Genomic DNA, 20,403 nt, shown 5'->3' with positions numbered 1-20,403 from the left:
ATTTCCTGGTTCCGAAGAAAGATGGAGGCTTCTGTCCAGGTCTGGATTTAAAATGGTTCAATGTTTCCCAAAAAGTTCTCCCCTTCCACATGTTGCGGACAGTCGACATTCTCCAGACCTTAGCCGCGGGGAAATGGTTCACGTCCCTTGACTTACTATCACATTCCGGTGTGACCAGAACACAGACATTTTCTGCGGTTCGCCTTCCAGGGCCAGGCATACCCGTTTCCGGTATTACCCTTCGGTCTCTCCCTGGCTCCTCGCGTCTTCACAAGATGCCTGAGCGCAGCCTTGAGCTCCCTCCACCTACAAGGGATCAAGATCCTTCCTTACCTCAGCAACTGGCTCATCTGCGCCCCATCTCGCGAGTGTGCGACCGAGGGCACAGCGCTGACTCTGAACCACATTATTGGCATGGCTCTGAACTCCCGCACTATCAGGGCATGTATAACACCTCAGCTCGTGCACAGCATTCTTCTTTTTCTGCAACAATTTCAATTGATTGCATTGGTGAAGGTACGAACGTTCCAACAACAGATGGGCATGCTCGCGGAGGCCTCTGTGGTGACACCGTTAGGCCAGTTGTCTTTAAGTCCACTACAAAGATGGTTCAACGATCTCCGCTTGGACCCCAAGCGGAACAGAAACACCAACATACTGGTGACAAGGGCATGCTACTCTACTCTACGGCCGTGGAGGAAGAGAGCCTACCTGACTACAGGTGTCCCTCTCAAATCAATTCCGTCAAGGCGGGAGGTAGTGACGACCGACGCTTTGCTAACAGGCTGGGGAGCAGTGTGGCAACACAGGTCTGTATGGGGAGAGTGGTGCCCCCGCTGGAGGAAAGAGCATATCTACGTGCTAGAACTTCAGACAGTTTACCTAGCTCTGACTCACACTCTGACGGTTCTCTATCACAAGCATGTCCTGATACAATCAGACAATACAGTGGCTTGCAAAAGTATTCACCCCCCTTTGCATTTTTCCTATTTTGTTGCCTTACAACCTGGAATTAAAACAGATTTTTATGTTTATGTTTTATTGTGAAACAAACAAAAAATAAGACAAAAAAACTGAAAACTTGAGCGTGCAAAACTATTCACCCCCCAAAGTCAATACTTTGTATAGTCACCTTTTGCAGCAATTACAGCTACAAGTCTCTTGGGGTATGTCTCTATAAGCTTGGAACATCTAGCCACTGGAATTTTTGCCCATTCTTCAAGGCAAAACTGCTCCAGCTCCTTCAAGTTGGTTGGGTTCTGCTTGTGTACAGCAATCTATAAGTCATACCACCGATGCTCAATTGGTTTGAGGTCTGGGCTTTGACTAGGCCATTCAAAGACATTTAAATGTTTCCCCTTAAACCGCTTGAGTGTTGCTTTAGCAGTATGCTTAGGGTCATTGTCATGCTGGAAGATGAACCTCCGTCCCAGTCTCAAATCTCTTTGTCAGTGGGCAAACGTACAAAATTAGCAGGGGATCAAATACTTTTTTCCCTCACTGTATATGCAAGCCTCAGAACACTACAGAAAGTCAGAGCAGCTGTTTCTGTGATTTGGTGGGAAGTCAATAGGCCTTGCATTATCCAAGCAGAGGCTTTCACACTGGGTTGTGGATGTCATCACTCAGGCCTACAAGGGAGTAGGGCTCCCTGTCCCAGAAGCTGTGATATGTCACTCAACCAGAGGTGTCCTGGGCTGCGACCAGAAGTGTCCTGGGCTGCGCTGAGAGGCGTCCCCCTGAATGAGATATGCGCTGCTGCTATCTGGTCGTCGCCCTGCACGTTCTCAAGATTTTACAAAGTCAACGTCGCATCCTTCCACACCATGGGCTCTGCCATTCTTCCAGTGGCACGGGTGCATTAATCAGAGGTTAGTAGTGCTATTCCTTGTGACCTTGTTGGTATGAGTCATCCGTACTTTCAACCGTACTGACGGTCTGAAAGGTATGAAGTACAATGGAAGTTCCGAATGTAACTATGGTTTTACGTCAGTACTTTCCTGTCACTCGTAATCTTTTGGGCAAGAAGATCCTCTGAGACAGTGTGTGGTTTGACGTACGGTTTTATATGAACCGCGGGGGCAGGTCCTCCCATGCTGTCACGTCACCGTCGTGACTTTGTTGTTATTATTACTTGACCTGCGCGGAATGCAAGGGATATAATCCATACTTTCAACCATACTGACGGTCTTCCAGGTATTCGTAGAACCATAGTTGCATTCGTAACTTCCGCTACTAACGTAATTAGAACAGTAAAAATAAATGTTTTGTCATACCCGTGGTATACGGTCTGATATAACCAATCAGCATTCCGGGCTTGAACCACCCAGTTTATAATGCACTTTAATCCTCGGGATCTCATGATTTATTGCTTAATTCTACAACAGGTGGGTCTAATCCTGGATGCTTATCGCATTCTAGCCAGTGTATATTCCACAAGTTACCACCGGCAAAAGCTATGACGTTGAAATGCCTATTTACTCTGTTCCATCTCAATGCTCAATCCACTGTCTCATCAGCCCAGCCAGGCAATTTATAAACTTGATCTCCACTATAAAAAGCATCTTGACATTATCTCCCATTTCTTTTTGATTTTCAAAATCGGAGATTTGTATAAACCTAGCTGTCTATTTCAATATTGAAATTCGATCTCCAGGTGTTCCATAGTAATGAACATTTCAGGAGTCGGGATGAGACAGACAGGCAGGCAACTTTTCTCAGCCAGTCGAAATAATGAATCAGCTGGTATAATTTTTATGGATATATACAAAGAAATGTCAATAGAAAACAGGTCAAATGAAATGAAATGCAGCTAGTTTGCTGTCTTTCCAGCTTCAGTTTGAAGTGATTGTGTTAGATATGCTGTTGGCTAGCTCCGCTAAACAATAGTGTCCTGACAACAGAGTACATTTTCTATGCCAGGCAAAATCGTACATCATTAGCTCATTGTTATGGATGTATCCAAATAAATGTCACTAGAAAACTGCTTAAACAAACGCAAATGTAGCTACCTTGCTGTTATTCTGGCTGCACTGTTTGACGTTACTGTAAGTTAGTTGACTAGCTAGCAAGCAAGGGATAAGAACGTTGCCAGCCAGTATGGCAATGGAACATTTAGAACAAACAACTGGGTCGTGTCCATAGATACAGAACAAAAAGACTGAAAGACTGGGTCCCATCTCTGTTGCGACCCATTGTTATTTCAATATGTTGGTAACCCGTTTATAAAAGTGTTAATACCCTCTAAGCCGGTGTTTGGAGGATATATTGGCACGGTTTTCCGGGCCCTCGACTTCGTCTCGGGCCTAACAACACCCATGCCAATATGTCCTCAGAACACCAGCTTCTCGGGCATTGCCACTTAAGTATATCATTGGCAGGATAGGACATAACAATTGGAATTCCAAACCACCCGTTGTATAACAGCTAGTAAGCTCATAGTCCGTGTTGGTATTAGGTAGAACGGCGCGGCCCCTCCTCTCTGTGAGGAAAACAACCTGTGGTTATCTAGGTTACCCCATTGGCTCACAGCAAAATCTTTTTCAAACGAAATGTTCTTGTTGTGTGCTTGTTTTAGTAAATTACAAAACTACATTTAAGAAAAGTACAACATGTCTAAAGATTGCATTTCAACTTTGTCTGCTCCAGAGCGTTTTCACTACTTAGAATTTTTTTAATTACAGAACTAGCAGCCACGTGAGTGAGTGCCAGCTACCTACCTACCGGAACATTAAGCTAGCCAAGACCAGCAACACAAATTAACAGACTATACAGCTACAAGTAGTGAGTGGAGTTACAAACGGACTATACCTAACAAGTTAAATGGTAATTGCTGTGACATCTGTTGCACAGACAGCTTCTCCCACTCTCATTTAGGCCAGAATTGAGGGGGGAAAGTTGCTAAATCCTATTAAAACCGTTGATGGTAAAACCAGGGCAGCCGGAAAAGTATACGGATTTGTTGTTTTTTTACCAAAACTGGACAGGTCTGAAAACTCGCTAAATACAGAAACAAAGTTGATAAATTGGCAACACTGTGCTTAATGTCAATCACTCCTATGCCTTATATTTTAGTGTTTGCATTGTTTAACAGTGTCATGTAAGCGTAGGGCTATTGATGCAGAAACCTATTGTGGCTGTGGTCAGCTGTCTGAACCATGGACACACACATACACACACAGCCCTTCACAGAGTTAGGCATACATTTCAGTACTTCTCTCCGCCTTACCATCCATTTTAATTTGTTTACTCGGTGTGGGGAATGAGAAGTGGAGGCGAGGTAAGGTGGGTTAAGAGATCGAGAGGTCAGACGATGCTCTGATGGGTGACCTTTGGTTCACTTGTTAGCCTGTGCTCTCTACCTTTTGTTCCACAGCACCGTATGTAATCACTTTGTTTATTTGTATACATTATTACCTTCATATGGTACCATTGTTTAATCCGAGATATTATTCAAAGTGTTTCCACTGTCATTCATGGAGCACAATGAGAGTCAGTAGAGTACAGTATATAGGGAACAGTCACTGACTAGATATGTCTTCATGTAAAATGGGGGATTTTGATTGTCACATGGTTGAGTTGTCAACTAATGTGAATTTCAACATGAAATCAGCAGAAAATTGCACCCGGTCATTGGATTTAGGTTAAAAGTTAGGTGGAAAAATATGAAATTCCCTTAGAAATCAAATAAAATTATATTTGTCTCATGCTTTGAAAACAAAAGGTGTAGACTAACAGTGAAATAAATGGGCCCTTCCCAACAATGCAGAGAGAAAGAAAATAGAGAACTAATACAAAAGTAAAACACTTAATATTAAATGTAAAAGTAGATACACAATGAGTAACGATAACTTGGCTATATACAAGGTGTACCAGTATCAAGTCAAAGTGCAGGGGTACGAGGTAATTGAGGTAGATATGTACATATAACTAGGAGTAAAGTGACAGTTAATAAACAGAAGCAGCAGCGTATGTGGCAAGTCAAAAAATATAGTGCAAAAAGGGTCAATGTAGATAGTCCAGGTAGCTATTTGGTTAACTATTTAACATATACTGCTCAAAAAAATAAAGGGAACACTTAAACAACACAATGTAACTCCAAGTCAATCACACTTCTGTGAAATCAAACTGTCCACTTAGGAAGCAACACTGATTGACAATAAATTTCACATGCTGTTGTGCAAATGGAATAGACAACAGGTGGAAATTATAGGCAATTAGCAAGACACCCCCAATAAAGGAGTGGTTCTGCAGGTGGTAACCACAGACCACTTCTCAGTTCCTATGCTTCCTGGCTGATGTTTTGGTCACTTTTGAATGCTGGCGGTGCTTTCACTCTAGTGGTAGCATGAGACGGAGTCTACAACCCACACAAGTGGCTCAGGTAGTGCAGCTCATCCAGGATGGCACATCAATGCGAGCTGTGGCAAGAAGGTTTGCTGTGTCTGTCAGCGTAGTGTCCAGAGCATGGAGGCGCTACCAGGAGACAGGCCAGTACATCAGGAGACGTGGAGGAGGCCGTAGGAGGGCAACAACCCAGCAGCAGGACCGCTACCTCTGCCTTTGTGCAAGGAGGAGCAGAAGGAGCACTGCCAGAGCCCTGCAAAATGACCTCCAGCAGGCCACAAATGTGCATGTGTCTGCTCAAATGGTCAGAAACAGACTCCATGAGGGTGGTATGAGGGCCTGACGTCCACAGGTGGGGGTTGTGCTTACAGCCCAACACCGTGCAGGACGTTTGGCATTTGCCAGAGAACACCAAGATTGGCAAATTCGCCACTGGCGCCCTGTGCTCTTCACAGATGAAAGCAGGTTCACACTGAGCACATGTGACAGACGTGACAGAGTCTGGAGACGCCGTGGAGAACGTTCTGCTGCCTGCAACATCCTCCAGCATGACCGGTTTGGCGGAGGGTCAGTCATGGTGTGGGGTGGCATTTCTTTGGGGGGCCGCACAGCCCTCCATGTGCTCGCCAGAGGTAGCCTGACTGCCATTAGGTACCAAGATGAGATCCTCAGACCCCTTGTGAGACCATATGCTGGTGCGGTTGGCCCTGGGTTCCTCCTAATGCAAGACAATGCTAAACCTCATGTGGCTGGAGTGTGTCAGCAGTTCCTGCAAGAGGAAGGCATTGATGCTATGGACTGGCCCGCCCGTTCCCCAGACCTGAATCCAATTGAGCACATCTGGGACATCATGTCTCGCTCCATCCACCAACGCCATGTTGCACCACAGACTGTCCAGGAGTTGGCGGATGCTTTAGTCCAGGTCTGGGAGGATATCCCTCAGGAGACCATCCGCCACCTCATCAGGAGCATGCCCAGGCGTTGTAGGGAGGTCATACAGGCACGTGGAGGCCACACACACTACTGAGCCTCATTTTGACTTGTTTTAAGGACATTACATCAAAGTTGGATCAGCCTGTAGTGTGGTTTTGCACTTTAATTTTGAGTGTGACTCCAAATCCAGACCTCCATGGGTTGATAAATTGGATTTCCATTGATTATTTTTGTGTGATTTTGTTGTCAGCACATTCAACTATGTAAAGAAAAAAGGTTTTAATAAGATTATTTCATTCATTCAGATCTAGGATGTGTTATTTTAGTGTTCCCTTTATTTTTTTGAGCAGTGTAGTATTTAGAAGTCTTATGGCTTGGGAAGTAGTTCAGGGTCTTGTTGGTTCCAGACTTGGTTCCAGACAGGGTCCTGCTGGTTCCAGTGCATCGGCACTGCTTGCTGTGCGGTATCAGAGAGAACAGTCTATGACTTGGGTGGCTGGAGTCTTTGACAATTTTTAGGGGCTTCCTCTGACGCCACCTGCAATAGAGGTCCTGGATGGCCTCCCAAGTGGCGCAGTGGCGCGGCGCAGTAGCACGGCATCGCCGTGCTAACTGTGCCACTAGAGATTCTGGGTTCAAGTCCAGGCTCTGTTGCAGCCGGCCGCGACTGGGAGACCCATTGTGCGGCGCACAATTGGCCCTGCGTCGTCTGGGTTAGGTGAGGGTTTGGCCCGGCAGGGATGTCCTTGTCCCACTAGCAACTCCTGTGGCGGGCCAGGCGCAATGCACGCTGACATGGTCGCCAGGTGCACGGTGTTTCCTCCGACACATTGGTGCGGCTGACTTCCGGGTTAAGTGGGCATTGTGTCAAGAAGCAGTGCGGCTTGGTTGGGTTGTGTTTCGGAGGACGCATGGCTCTCGACCTTCACCTCTCCCGAGTGCGTACGGGAGTTGCAGCGATGAGACAAGACTGTAACTACCAATTGGATACCACGAAATTGATGAGAAAACTGGGTAAAAAATAAAAAAATAAAAAAACTAGGTCCTGGATGCCAGGGAACTCGGTCCCATTGATGTACTGGGCTGTACGCACTACCCTCTGTAGCACCTTGCGGTCGGATACCAAGCTGTTGCCATACCAAGCGGTGATGGAGCCAGCCAGTCAAGATGCTCTCAAAGGTGCAGTTGTTTAACTTTTTAAGGATCTGAGGGCCCATGCCAAATCTTTTCAGCCTCCTGAGGGGGAATAGGCGTTGTTGTGCCCTCTTCACAATTGTGTTGGTGTGTGTGGACCAGTGGTGTAAAGTACTTACGTCAAAAATATTTTAAAAGTACTACTTTAGTAGTTTTTGGGGTTATCTGTACTTTACTATTTATATTTTCACAACTTTTACCTTTTCTTCACTACGTTCCTAAAGACAAAAAATAAAATGCCGTCTGGTTTGCTTACTATAAGGATTTTTTTTATTATTTATACTTTTACTTTTGATACTTAAATATATTTAAAACCAAATACTTTTAAAGCTTTTTCTCAAGTACTATTTTACTGGGTGACTTTCACTTTTACTTGAGTCATTTTCTATGAAGGTATCTTTACTTTTACTCAAGTATGACAATACGGTACTTTTTCCACCACTGGTGTGGACAATGATGATGTGGACACCGAGGAACTTGAAGCTCTCGACCCACTCCACTACAGCTATTTCGATGTGAATGGGGGCGTGCTCCCCTCCATTTCCTTTAGTTCACAATCAACTCCTTTGTCTTGCTGACGTTGAGGGAGAAGTTGTTTTTCTGGCATCACACTGTCTGTTCTCTGACAGTCTCCTCCCAATAGACTGTCTCATCGTCATCGGTGATCAGGTCAACCACCGTCGTCGGCAAACTTAATGATGGAATCGCGCACAGCCGCGCAGTCGTAGGTAAACGGGGAGTACAGGAGGGGACTAAACAGTACCCCTGAGGGGCTCCCATGTTGAGGGTCAGCATGGCAGATGTGTTGTTGCCTACCCTCACCACCTGTGGGGGGCCTGTCAGGAAGTCCTTTGCTTAGTGATGAGCTTGGAGGACACTATGGTGTTGAACGCTGAGATGTAGCCAATGAACAGAATTCTCACATAGGTGTTCCTTTTGTCCAGGTGGGCAGAGCAGTGTGGGGTGTAATAGAGCAGTGTTTCAAATCAAATCAAACTTTATTTGTCACATGCACCGAATACAACTGGTGTAGACCTTAATTGAAATGCTTACTTACAAGCCCTTAACCAACAGTGCAGTTCAAGAGGAGTTAAGAAAATATTTACAATATATATATGTTTTTAAGTAACACAATATTTTCATGAGGTATTCTACCACAGGCGAGCAATACCTCGAGACATCTTTAATATTAGACATTGCGCACCAGTAGTTATTGACAAATAGACACAGACCCCCGCCCCTCGTCTTACCAGACTTCACCACCCAGCTCTATATTTTCCATGTCGTCGTTCAACCACGTCTCAGTGAAACATATGATATTACCGTTAGTTTTTTCTTCCCCTTTGTAATCCGTGATAGCAAGCTCTGCCAGATCCGACGAGCATCAGAGCCGGTGTAGTAGGATTAGTCCTGTATTCGATCTTAGTCCTGCTTTGCCTGTTTGATGATTCGTCGGAGGGCATAGCGGAATTTCTTATCAGTGTCTGGATTAGTGTGGCGCTCCTTGAAAGCAGAAGCTCTAGCCTTTAGCTCAGTGAGGATGTTTCCTGTAATCCATTGCTTCTGGTTGGGATATGTACGTAAGGTCACTATGGGGACAAAGTCATTGATGTGCATATTAATGAAGCCGGTGACTAACGTGGTAATCTCCTCAATGCCATTGGATAACAAAGAGACACACGCCTCCTCCCTTGAGCTTACCTGACGTTGCCGTTCTGTCCTGCCGATGAATAGAAAAAAATAGCTTGATGTATATTATCCATGCCCTTGTTACACCACTGTCCCGTTGATAGGATAGTCTTGAACGGATCTCGTCCAGTTTGTTGTCCAGTGATTGTACATTCGCCAATAGAATGGAGGGTAGAGGCGGTTTATGTACTCACCGATGTAGTTTCGTCAGGGTGCCCGCAAGTTGGCCTCTCTTATGCAATTGTTTCATTTTCTGTGTCACTGGGATTAGGGCCTTTCCAGGGGGAGCAGTATGTCCTGCGCCTCCGACTCATTGAAGTAGAAATCTTCATCCAAATCGAGGTTAGTGATCACTGTTTTTATGTCCAGAAGCTATTTTCGGTCATAGCGGAAACATTATGTACCAAAAAAGTTAATATCAGCGCAGAAAAAACACACAAAATTGCAGAATTGGTCAGTGGCCTGTACAACGAATGCTATCCAATACAGCGCCATTTCTCATATGTTGATGACTTTTGGCAAATTCAATCAGTTTTCTACAATGATTCGACGGCAACACATACAAAAATGTGTTGATATGATGTGGAAAAAGCGTTGGTTCAACCAGTTTTAGCCCACTGGGCTGTGTTTGTTGGGGGAAACCTGTGGGTCTGGGCAGATAACAGAAAGCAGTAATAGTTGTGCTAAAGCTACCATGCAGAGCTAATGCCGTTAGTGTTTTGTTCTGGTCCTCTGGACCACTCCAATGCCCTGGCACCATCACAGGAGGGTAATAGTCAGTATAGTACAGTAACATGAGACCTGGCTAAACCCAACCAGAGACAGATGTCCTCTGTCAGCAGGCACTAGGCAAAGGAATTGGATTAAATGTGTTGTATTAGAATCATGATTTTTTTATCCCAACATTTTCATATTTTCAAAATATGTCCTGTTCTCTCCTCTCTTTAGGATGAAGTTTCCCAGAGGCTCCAGAATGGCACGTCCTGTCCATTCTCCGATATAGTGGACCTCCTGCAGAGCTGTGCTTTCCACATGCAGAGACTTTGACAGCTCCATGGCATAGGCACATACCGGGTACAGACAGTAGCCTACAGGAGAACAGCATCCTTATCTTTTAGCAGTCTCTCCCTCCCCCAAAATACTACCCTGTCTCCCAGGCCAGACCCTGTCTCTCAGAGAGCCTCTCCCTGGGGCCATGCCCATCCTACTTAATGCCGACACCTCCTTCAGCTCCAAGCAGGAGCTCCTGGACCTCCAGAACGGCCCCATGGGCCCCTCCCTGGATACACCCAGCCCCTTGAACTCTCACGAGGATAGCCCAGTGGGCTCAGGCCCCGGCAGCCCTGCTGGAGAAGGCCCTGCTGGCCACCTCATCCTCACCAGGGCTTCTGCCCCTCTGCCTGGACAGCTTTACGGGGTTGAGGTGCCCACAGAGACCCCCCTGGGCCTCAAATTCATCCCCACGGACTCAGAAGGGCTGTGTGGCTGGGGGGCCCTGACGCCCCGAGCCATCCAGACCTTCAACACCCCTCGCTGGGTGCTCTTCTTCCTCTGTGTGGCTTCCTTCCTCCAGGGCATGATCATCAACGGCTTCATCAACACCGTGGTGACCTCCATAGAGAGGCGCTTTGACCTGCGTAGCTACCAGGCCGGGCTCATCGCCAGCTCCTACGACATCGCTGCCTGTGTGTGCCTGGCCTTCGTCAGTTACTTTGGTGGGACGGGGCACAAGCCTCGTTGGCTGGGCTGGGGGGTGCTAGTCATGGCGCTAGGCTCTCTGGTGTTCGCCCTGCCTCACTTCACCACTCCCCCATACCAGGTCAGCATTCCTGAGCGGACAGGTGTGTGCACAGATAACCGTACCAGCCCTTGCCATGATAGCGAGGGTGGGGGCCTGTCCAGCTACCGCTTTGTCTTCATGCTGGGCCAGTTCCTGCACGGGGTGGGAGCCACTCCCCTGTACACTCTGGGGGTCACCTACCTGGACGAGAACGTCAAGTCCAGCTATGCTCCAGTGTACATTGGTGAGTCACTAAGCACAACGCTGACTGTAGTACCATTGTAATATCTAATATTTTTTGGAATGTGTATTTTCTCAGGTGTACTATTCAGATTTAATGTGGTGCATATATTTGTCATCAATCAGAGAATAGTTTTAATTGTGTTTAATAATGTTACAATATTTGATTTTAATGTAACTAAAAATGTACTGTGTCAAAGGAACTGTGAACTGTAGATGACTTACTTGATTTGCTTATGGTCTAAACCAGGGGTACTCAACTCTTACCCTATGATGTCCGTAGCCTGCTGGTTTTCTGTTCAACCTGATAATTAATTGCACCCACCTGGTGTCACAGGTCTAAATCAGTCCCTGACTATAAGGGAACAATTAAAAAATGCAGTGGAGTTGAGTTTGAGGGGTCTAGACTTTCTTCATGCTACTCTTGAAGTGTGCTGCCAGTATTTGTGGCTGTTGTGATGGCTGATATCCTGTGTGATCTATAACCCTGTGGTCACTTCTAAATTAGGTGTGTCCACAGAATGACTGCACAGAAGCAGTAACCAGGATGCTGTGAGACAAGTTATAATGACAGAAAAGTAGTCAGGATGAGAGCAGAGCCTGCTTCACTGGTGTAATAGGTGAATAAATTAGACCTTCGAGATGTCACACATCGGAGAAAGACTCAGTAAAAAAGAGGTCTTAGATGTGAAAGTGAGGGTTATATCTAATGGCTCGGAAAGGCAGTCTAAAACAATAACAGACTGTTACATCCCTGTTGATTGAGCTTGATTGTAGGTGAAAGTTGTTGAAATTGGATGTGTGCGACGTTATGTCTCCACCTGAGCTTCAGCAGACAAGCCACAGAAACCCCCGCCACATCTGACGTTCCCTATTGACCTACCATCAAGGAGGATCAATGTCACACCCAGAATGAGGCCTACAATTTTGACCCTTTCAGGCTCCCTTAGACTTCCCATCTTTCCATTCAGCAGTTTCAACACAGACATCAATAATATGCCCTTGAATTGGGCCTCTCCCCCGCTATCCTAATTTCAAAGGCAACAGAGGCAATCAAAGACAATGTCCACCTTGCTGACCCCAGTGAGGATTCAGTGAACACACTCTGTTTCTGCGAGCTTATCTATCACAATAAAACAACACAGATGAAAACCAAACCATCAAAGCAGGAACAATTAGGTATTTTTACTCAGTTGAAAGGAAGTAGGAAGTCCCTAACTGACACACGCAGCTCTCTTCTCTGTTTCCTTAGGGATCTTCTATACAGCAGCCATCGTGGGTCCAGCAGCAGGGTACCTTCTAGGAGGACACTTTCTCAACATCTATACAGAGGTTCACATGACGTGAGTACCTCAGTTATTCTGTCTCCACCTACCATACACCTGGACTAACCTCAGGGAGTTAGCTACTTAACGTAGCTGTACTTACCGTTTCTAGATCAGTTAGACCCATAGACTGTATAAAAATAGTTCACCTTAAAATTGGAGATTGCAGCAGAGCAACATCTTTCTACAGATAAAGAATAGTGCCATCTAGTGGCCATTTGTAGTGTAACCTTTGCTCAAACCCCCCCCCCCAAAAAAAGCTATCAACTTAATTATTGCCCCTAGCACACTCTTTCTCCCTCTTTGTCTCTTTCTCATCTTCTTCATTCCTTCTTCTGTGCCCCTTCCCTGTGTGTAGGACGGAGTTGACTCCAGAGAACCCTCTGTGGGTGGGGGCCTGGTGGATTGGCTTCCTTGCAGGAGGGGCAGCAGCGCTGGTCATTGCCCTGCCCATCCTGGGCTACCCACGCCAACTACCAGGTTACTTTCCAATTTATTGTCACTTATCCAGCAACACAGAACACAGAACACTAAACAATCAGATCAGCAACTAACCCAATCTTTGCCATCAACATGAATATCTCTATTTTCCCCCTTCTCTCTCTAGGCTCTCAGAAGTATGTCGCCATGCGTGTGTCTGAGGCCCACCAGCTGAAAGATGGCAGTCAGGCCAGTGCATCAGACCCTCAGTTTGGGAAGTCAGTGAAGGACATGCCTAGGTAGGTGACCATACACTCTAGGGCACTAGAGGGACCACCAGAAAGCCCTACACTCTTACTTCATAACTCTCACACAGATATCAGACTTATATACGATAGTGTAATCCCTCCATGCATAGCTACAGTGTTTATTATGTGTCCTGTACCCCACTTGGGCTCAGAAAGCCAGCTGGTTCTCCATGGCAACAGAGGATTACTGAGAGGAAACAGGACAGTGATTACATCGTATAACATGGTAGTAAAGTATTTATTTTCACTGTGGCTGTCATTTCCAGGGTCAGGGATGGACCTTTAATTAAGAAGATAAGGTCTTACTAAAGAGATCTCTCTTGCGCGCTCTCTCTCTCTCACTCGCTCTCTCTCTCTCCAGGTCAGTGTTGCTCCTGCTGAAGAACCCTCCCTTCCTCTTCCTGTGTCTGGCGGGGGCCACGGAGGCCACCCTCATCGCTGGCATGTCCACCTTTGGCCCAAAGTTCCTGGAGTCTCAGTTCAGCTTGAGTGCATCTGAGGCAGCCACATGGTTCGGTAAGAGACTACTGAACCAGACAACTAACATTACCCCATACGCAAACATGCACTTATAGCAGATTGTATATTTGAAACACCACCTACCCCCTCCACTATATTAGGACCCTACCTCATCTACCTCTCTTCTTTTAGTCACACTACTACCATTTAGCTATTTATGCTTCCATCCTCTTCCATCCTCATCCATCCTCGTCCCTCACATACACATGGGTATTAACCTTCCCTTTACTCCCACCAGGCTACATGGTGGTGCCCGCGGGCGGAGGTGGCACCTTCCTGGGCGGCTACATCGTGAAGAAGCTGAACCTACGTTGCCGTGGCATCATCCGTTTCTGCATGGTGTGTGCCCTCGTCAGTCTACTGGCCATATTCATCTTCCTCATCCACTGTCCCAATGTCCCTATGGCCGGGGTGACCGCTCCCTACCCCAGCAACCTGCCACCGGGCCATCAGTACAACAAGAACTACAATGAACAGTACTATGAGCAAGCCAACAACCTCCGCAACAGGTAAACCCAGACCAGGTGCATTGAACAGACAGACCATTGGTGTCCATTAGAAGGATCATTTGACATTATTTCTGTAATGTTACATTATCATATGGTAAGGATATTTAGCTGAAAATCAGGACGAGCTCAATTGAATTATGAAAATCTTAAGAGACTAAATAAAGCATACAGAGTAGCCCACAGTAAACAACACCAATGACTCAACATTAAAGCAGCACACATTAACACTGAGTTGATTACACATTAGTTGATGCCCTCTAGCTGTGGAATACTAATTAACAGAGAGGAAGCAGAGGGATTGTACAACCCACCAGGGGAGGAGAGGAGGGTATGCTGTTTGACAAGTATTTTACAGTTTAAAACTTTTACTTTGTCAGCCGCATGTCTATGCACAATGTGATAGACAAGACATTCCCCCTCAAGCAAATTCATATATTTAGCTAGTCAACAACTAGACCAGCTCCTTATTGTCCTATTCCAGTTCCATTCCACGAAACGATCAACAGTTAGCCATGGTACAAGTCTGTTTAGGTTACATACCGCCGAATAGTTTTGCAATGACAAAGAGTTTAAGGAGTGGAATGTTAGCTAAACAGACTGGTTTGCAGGCTAATTAACATTAATAACACAGTAGAATAAATACTACTGCATACAGAGCAAGACATTAATCATGGATGTCATAGAAAATAACCTTTCAACTCTATTTCTCTCTCCGTCTCTCAGCTCTTTGTTACACCCCAACCTGACAGTGGGGTGTAATGCAAATTGCAACTGTTTACGAGAGCTCTATAACCCAGTCTGTGGAGACGACGGTGTGATGTATTACTCCCCATGCCATGCAGGATGCAGCACAATCAACCACACAGAGATCTCAACAGGCAGACAGGTAATGAACCAAACCTTCAGCAAAGATCTCACTTTGGTTAAAACTCTAATTGTAAAAATCGATGGGCAGGGTCTGTGTAACAGGTCTCTGTTAGATGAAGATGAAGGAATGAAGATACATTAAATAAATTAGTTAAATTAAATACATTAGTTAATGAAGATGAATGATAGCCAGTATACAGTTGAAGTCGGAAGTTTACATACACTGTAGCCAAATACATTTAAACTCAGTTTTTCACAATTCCTGACATTTAATCCTAGTAAAAATTCCCTGTCTTAGGTCAGTTAGGATCCCCACTTTATTTTAATAATGTGAAATGTCAGAATAATAGTAGAGAGAATGATTTATTTCAGCTTTTATTTCTTTCATCACATTCCCAGTGGGTCAGAAGTTTACATACACTCAATTTGTAATTGGTAGCATTGCCTTTAAATTGTTTAACTTGGGTCAAACGTTTTGGGTAGCCTTCCACAAGCTTCCCACAATAAGTTGGGTGAATTTTGGCCATTCCTCCTGACAGAGCTGCTGTAACTGAGTCAGGTTTGTAGGCCTCCTTGTGCGCACACGCTTTTTCAGTTCTGCCCACAGATTTTCTATAGGATTGAGGTCAGGGCTTTGTGATGGCCACTCCAATACCTTGACTTTGTTGTCCTTAAGCCATTTTGCCACAACTTTGGAAGTATGCTTGGGGTCATTGTCCATTTGGAAGACCCATTTGCAACCAAGCTTTAACTTCCTGACTGATGTCTTGAGATGTTGCTTCAATATATCCACATAATTCTTCCACCTCATGATGCCATCTATTTTGTGAAGTGCACCAGTCCCTCCTGCAGCAAAGCACCCCCACAACATGATGCTGCTCTTCGGCTTGCAAGCCTCCCCCTTTTTTCTCCAAACATAAGGATGGTCATTATGGCCAAACAGTTCTATTTTTGTTTCATCAGACCAGAGGACATTTCTCCAAAAAGTATGATCTTTGTCCCCATGTGCAGTTTCAAACCATAGTCTGGCTTTTTTATGGCGGTTTTGGAGCAGTGGCTCCAAAACCAGTGGATGAACCAGACTTGTGGAGGTCAACAATTTTTTTCTGAGGTCTTGGCATTATTTTTTTTGATTTTCCCATGATTTCAAGCAAAAAGGCACTGAGTTTGAAGGTAGGCCTTGAAATACATCCACAGGTACACCTCCAATTGACTCAAATTATGTCAGTTAGCCTATCAGAAGCTTCTAAAGCCATGACATAATTTTCTGGAATTTTCCAAACTGTTTAAAGGCACAGTCAACTCAGTGTATGTAAACTTCTGACCCACTGGAATTGTGATACAAGTGAATTATAAGTGAAATAATCTGTCTGTAAACAATTGTTGGAAAAATTATCCATGTCATGCACAAAGTAGATGTCCTAACCGACTTGCCAAAACTATAGTTTGTTAACAAGAAATGTGTGGAGTGGTTGAAAAACTAGTTTTAATGACATCAACCGAAGTCTATGTAAACTTCTGACTTCAAATATAGCTTGCACTCACTCACGTGGCTGCTAGTGCTGTTTTGAAAAAAGTAGTGAAAACGCTAGACATGTTGTACTTTTCTTAAATGTAGTTTTGTAATTTACTAAAACAAGCACACAACAAGAACATTTCGTTTGAAAAAGATTTTGCTGTGAGCCAATGGGGTAACCTAGATAACCACAGGTTGTTTTCCTCACAGGCGGGCGGGGCCGCGCCGTTCTACCTAATACCAACACGGACTATGAGCTTACTAGCTATTATACAACGGGTGGTTTGGAATTCCCATTGTTATGTCCTATCCTGCCAATGATATACTTAAGTGGCAATGCCCGAGAAGCTGGTGTTCTGAGGATATATTGGCACGGGTGTTGTTAGGCCCGAGACGAAGTCGCTTAGAGGGTGTTAACACTTTTATACAACGGGTTACCAACATATTGAAATAATGATTGACATATTTTCATTAAAAACTTTGTTTTTTAATTTATTCATACTATTTCATCCTTCCACAAGATATAGTCCCGATACAAATCTAGGGTTGCTACCCAAGCCATCTGGTCATTCGTTCTATCAGTTCGGTTGCCAGAGATGCGACCCAGTCATTCAGTCTTTTTGTTCTGTATCTATGGACGCGACCCAGTCGTTTGTTCTAAATGTTCCATTGCCATACTGGCTGGCAACGTTCTTATCCCTTGCTTGCTAGCTAGTCAACTAACTTACAGTAACGTCAAACAGTGCAGCCAGAATAACAGCAAGGTAGCTGCATTTGCGTTTGTTTAAGCAGTTTTCTAGTGAAACTTATTTGGATACATCTATAACAATGAGCTAATGATGCACGATTTTGCCTGGCATAGAAAATGTACTCTGTCGTCAGGACACTATTGTTCAGAGGAGCTAGCCAACAGCATATCTAACACAATCACTTCAAACTGAAGCTGGAAAGACAGCATACTAGCTGCATTCCGTTTCGTTTGCCCTGTTTTCTATTGACATTTAATTTGTATATATCCATAAAAATTATGCCAGCTGATTAATTATTTCGACTGGCTGAGAAAAGTTGCCTGCCTGTCTGTCTCGTCCCGACTCCTGAAATGTTCATTACTATGGAACACCTGGAGATCGAATTTCAATATTGAAATAGACAGCTAGGTATACACAAATCTCAGTTTTTGAATATCAAAATGATGTCAATTAGCCTATCAGAAGCTTCTAAAGCCATGACATCATTTTCTGTAATTTCCCCAAGCTGTTTAAAACTCTTTAAGGATAGGGGGCAGCATTGGGAAGTTTGGATGAAAAGCGTGCCCAGAGTAAACTGCCTGTTACTCAGGCCCAGAAGCTAGAATATGCATATAATTAGTAGATTTGGATAGAAAACACTCTAAAGTTTCCAAAACTGTTAAAATAATGTCTGTGAGTATAACAGAACTCATATGGCAGGCAAAAACCTGAGAAAAATCCAACCAGGAAGTGGGAATTCTGAGGTTTGTACTTTTCAAGTGAATGCATATCAAATATCCAGTGTCTGTGGGGTCAGATTGCTCTTCCTAAGGCTTCCACTAGATGTCAACAGTGTTTAGAAGTTGTTTCAGGCTTCTATTGTGAAAGGGGAGCGAATAAGAGCACTCTAAGCAGATGCCCAGGTGAAAGCCTTTAGTTTAGTCACGCCCGTGACCTTGAGCGTGAGCTCCGTTCCCTTTCCTTTCTAATGAAAACAGTATTGTCCGGTTGAAACATTATTGAATATTTATGATAAAAACACCCTACGGATTGATTAGAAACATCATTTGACATTTTTCTACGAACTCAAATGGAACTTTTTTGACTTTTCGTCTAAACTTTGTGCCTGCGCTTTGTGCATTTGGATTACTGGACTAAACGCGAGAACAAAAAGGAGGTATTTGGACAGAAAGATGAACTTTATCGAACAAAACAAACATTTATTGTTTAATATGGAGACCTGGGAGTGCCATCAGATGAAGATCATCAAAGGTATGTGATTCATTTTAATGCTATTTCTGACTTTTGTGACACCTCTCCATGGTTGGAAAATAGCTGTATGGTTTTTGGGGCTAGTCGCTGACCTAACATAATCGCATGGTGTGCTTTCACCGTAAAGCCTTTTTGAAATCGGACACAGCGGCTGGATTAACAAGAAGTGTATCTTTAATCGTATGTATAACACTTGTATCTTATATCAATGTTTATGATGAGTATTTCTGTAATTTGATGTGGCTCTCTGCATTTTCACCGGATGTTTGTTTGAGACAATGCATTTCTGAACATAACACGCCAATTTCAAATGAGGTTTTTGGACATAAAGATTAACTTTATCGAACAAAACAAACATTTATTGTCTAACATGGAGTCCTGGGAGTGCCACCAGATGAAGATCATCAAAGGTTAGTGATTCATTTTAACGCTATTTCTGACTTTTGTGACACCTCTCCTTCTTTGGGAAATGGCTGTATGGTTTTTTGTGGCTGGGCGATGACCTAACATAATTGCATGGTGTGCTTTCACCGTAAAGCCTGTTTGAAATCGGACACTGTGGTTGGATTAAGGAGAACTTTATCTTTAAAATGGTGTATAATACTTGTATGTTTGAGGAATTTTAATTATGAGATTTCTGTTGTTTGAATTTGGCGCCCTGCAATTTCACTGGCTGTAGGCCAGGTGTTCCGCTAGCGGAACCCCCTTCCCAGAAAGGTTAAAGGTATAGTCAACTTACTGTATGTAAACTTCTGACCCACTGGAATTGTGATACAGTGAATTAATCTGTCTGTAAACAATTGTTGGAAAAATTACTTGTGTCATGCACAAAGTAGATGTCCTAACCGACTTGCCAAAACTATAGTTTGAACAAGAAATTTGTGGAGTGGTTGAAAAACGTTTTAATGACTCCAACCTAAGTGTATGTAAACTTCCCACTTCAACTGTACATGTTGACTTTGACTGACTGTCTCCTCTGTCTGGTGTGTCCCTGTGCAGATGTACTCGGGCTGCAGCTGTGTGGTAGGTGGGAATGTGACATCGGGGCACGAGGGCCTGGCATGGGATGGGAAATGCACCAGCTCCTGTAGCCACATGCCAGCCTTCCTCACCTTCCTCTTCATCATCATCTCCTTCACCTTCCTGTGTAGTATACCAGCCCTCACCGCTACCCTCAGGTGGGTACGGATCAGTCAGACTAAAGAGAGAGAGAACTCAGTGGTATAGTCCTATTATAACCAGGCATGAGAGAGAAACCTGTGTGTGAACTCTGTCTCTAAACTGCTCTCCCCCTCCAGGTGTGTTCCAGACAACCAGAGGTCCTTTGGACTGGGGATCCAATGGATTGTGGTGCGAAGTCTAGGTACTGTATGCTCTTGCTGAATTTGATTTTATTTGATTAATGGCCTTGTAGCCTAACATTCCCAACAACAAGCATTATATGATTTGATATGTTCTTCCTGAAGGTGGGATCCCAGGCCCGATAGCATTTGGCTCTGTGATCGACATCTCATGCCTGCTGTGGGAGGACCAGTGTGGAGAGCAGGGCTCCTGCCATCTCTACCAGAACTCTGCCATGAGCCGCTACACCCTTATCGCTGGCATCATCTACAAGGTAACTCAAGGCCTACAAGTTGTCTGGGCTGTTATCTAAGCCTGTTGCAGGTGGAGGATTGTGTTCAAGGATTTTCTTTATATTTGTAACCATATCAAATGTTTGTTTAACTGAGAGAGAATTCTATTCTCCCTACTTTAAC

The 20,403-nt window shown here is 44.5% G+C and overlaps 1 protein-coding gene across 7 annotated transcripts in view; it reads left to right on the top strand.

Annotated features, from left to right (window-relative positions):
* Positions 1 to 20,403, top strand: part of LOC115166003 (solute carrier organic anion transporter family member 4A1) — a 43,648-nt gene that overhangs the window by 21,336 nt on the left and 1,909 nt on the right. For 3 of the 7 annotated variants that reach the window (XM_029719599.1, XM_029719600.1, XM_029719595.1), the window contains exons 2-11: positions 10,111 to 11,186; positions 12,435 to 12,525; positions 12,866 to 12,987; positions 13,115 to 13,226; positions 13,597 to 13,751; positions 13,993 to 14,263; positions 14,987 to 15,149; positions 19,646 to 19,824; positions 19,945 to 20,009; positions 20,113 to 20,261. In XM_029719599.1, the coding sequence (XP_029575459.1) occupies positions 10,358 to 11,186; positions 12,435 to 12,525; positions 12,866 to 12,987; positions 13,115 to 13,226; positions 13,597 to 13,751; positions 13,993 to 14,263; positions 14,987 to 15,149; positions 19,646 to 19,824; positions 19,945 to 20,009; positions 20,113 to 20,261 (2,136 nt within the window). In that variant the 5' untranslated portion in view covers positions 10,111 to 10,357. Of the gene's footprint in view, positions 1 to 1,629; positions 1,872 to 9,433; positions 9,505 to 10,110; positions 11,187 to 12,434; positions 12,526 to 12,865; positions 12,988 to 13,114; positions 13,227 to 13,596; positions 13,752 to 13,992; positions 14,264 to 14,986; positions 15,150 to 19,645; positions 19,825 to 19,944; positions 20,010 to 20,112; positions 20,262 to 20,403 lie in introns of all 7 variants that reach the window. The other 4 variants (XM_029719597.1, XM_029719593.1, XM_029719596.1 and 1 more) reach the window with 3 other exon arrangements.

The sequence above is a fragment of the Salmo trutta genome, chromosome 28 (assembly GCF_901001165.1).
Source record: "Salmo trutta chromosome 28, fSalTru1.1, whole genome shotgun sequence".
NCBI lineage: Eukaryota > Metazoa > Chordata > Actinopteri > Salmoniformes > Salmonidae > Salmo > Salmo trutta.
Note: the sequence above shows the minus strand (reverse complement) of the source record. Positions and strands in the feature narration are given on the sequence as shown.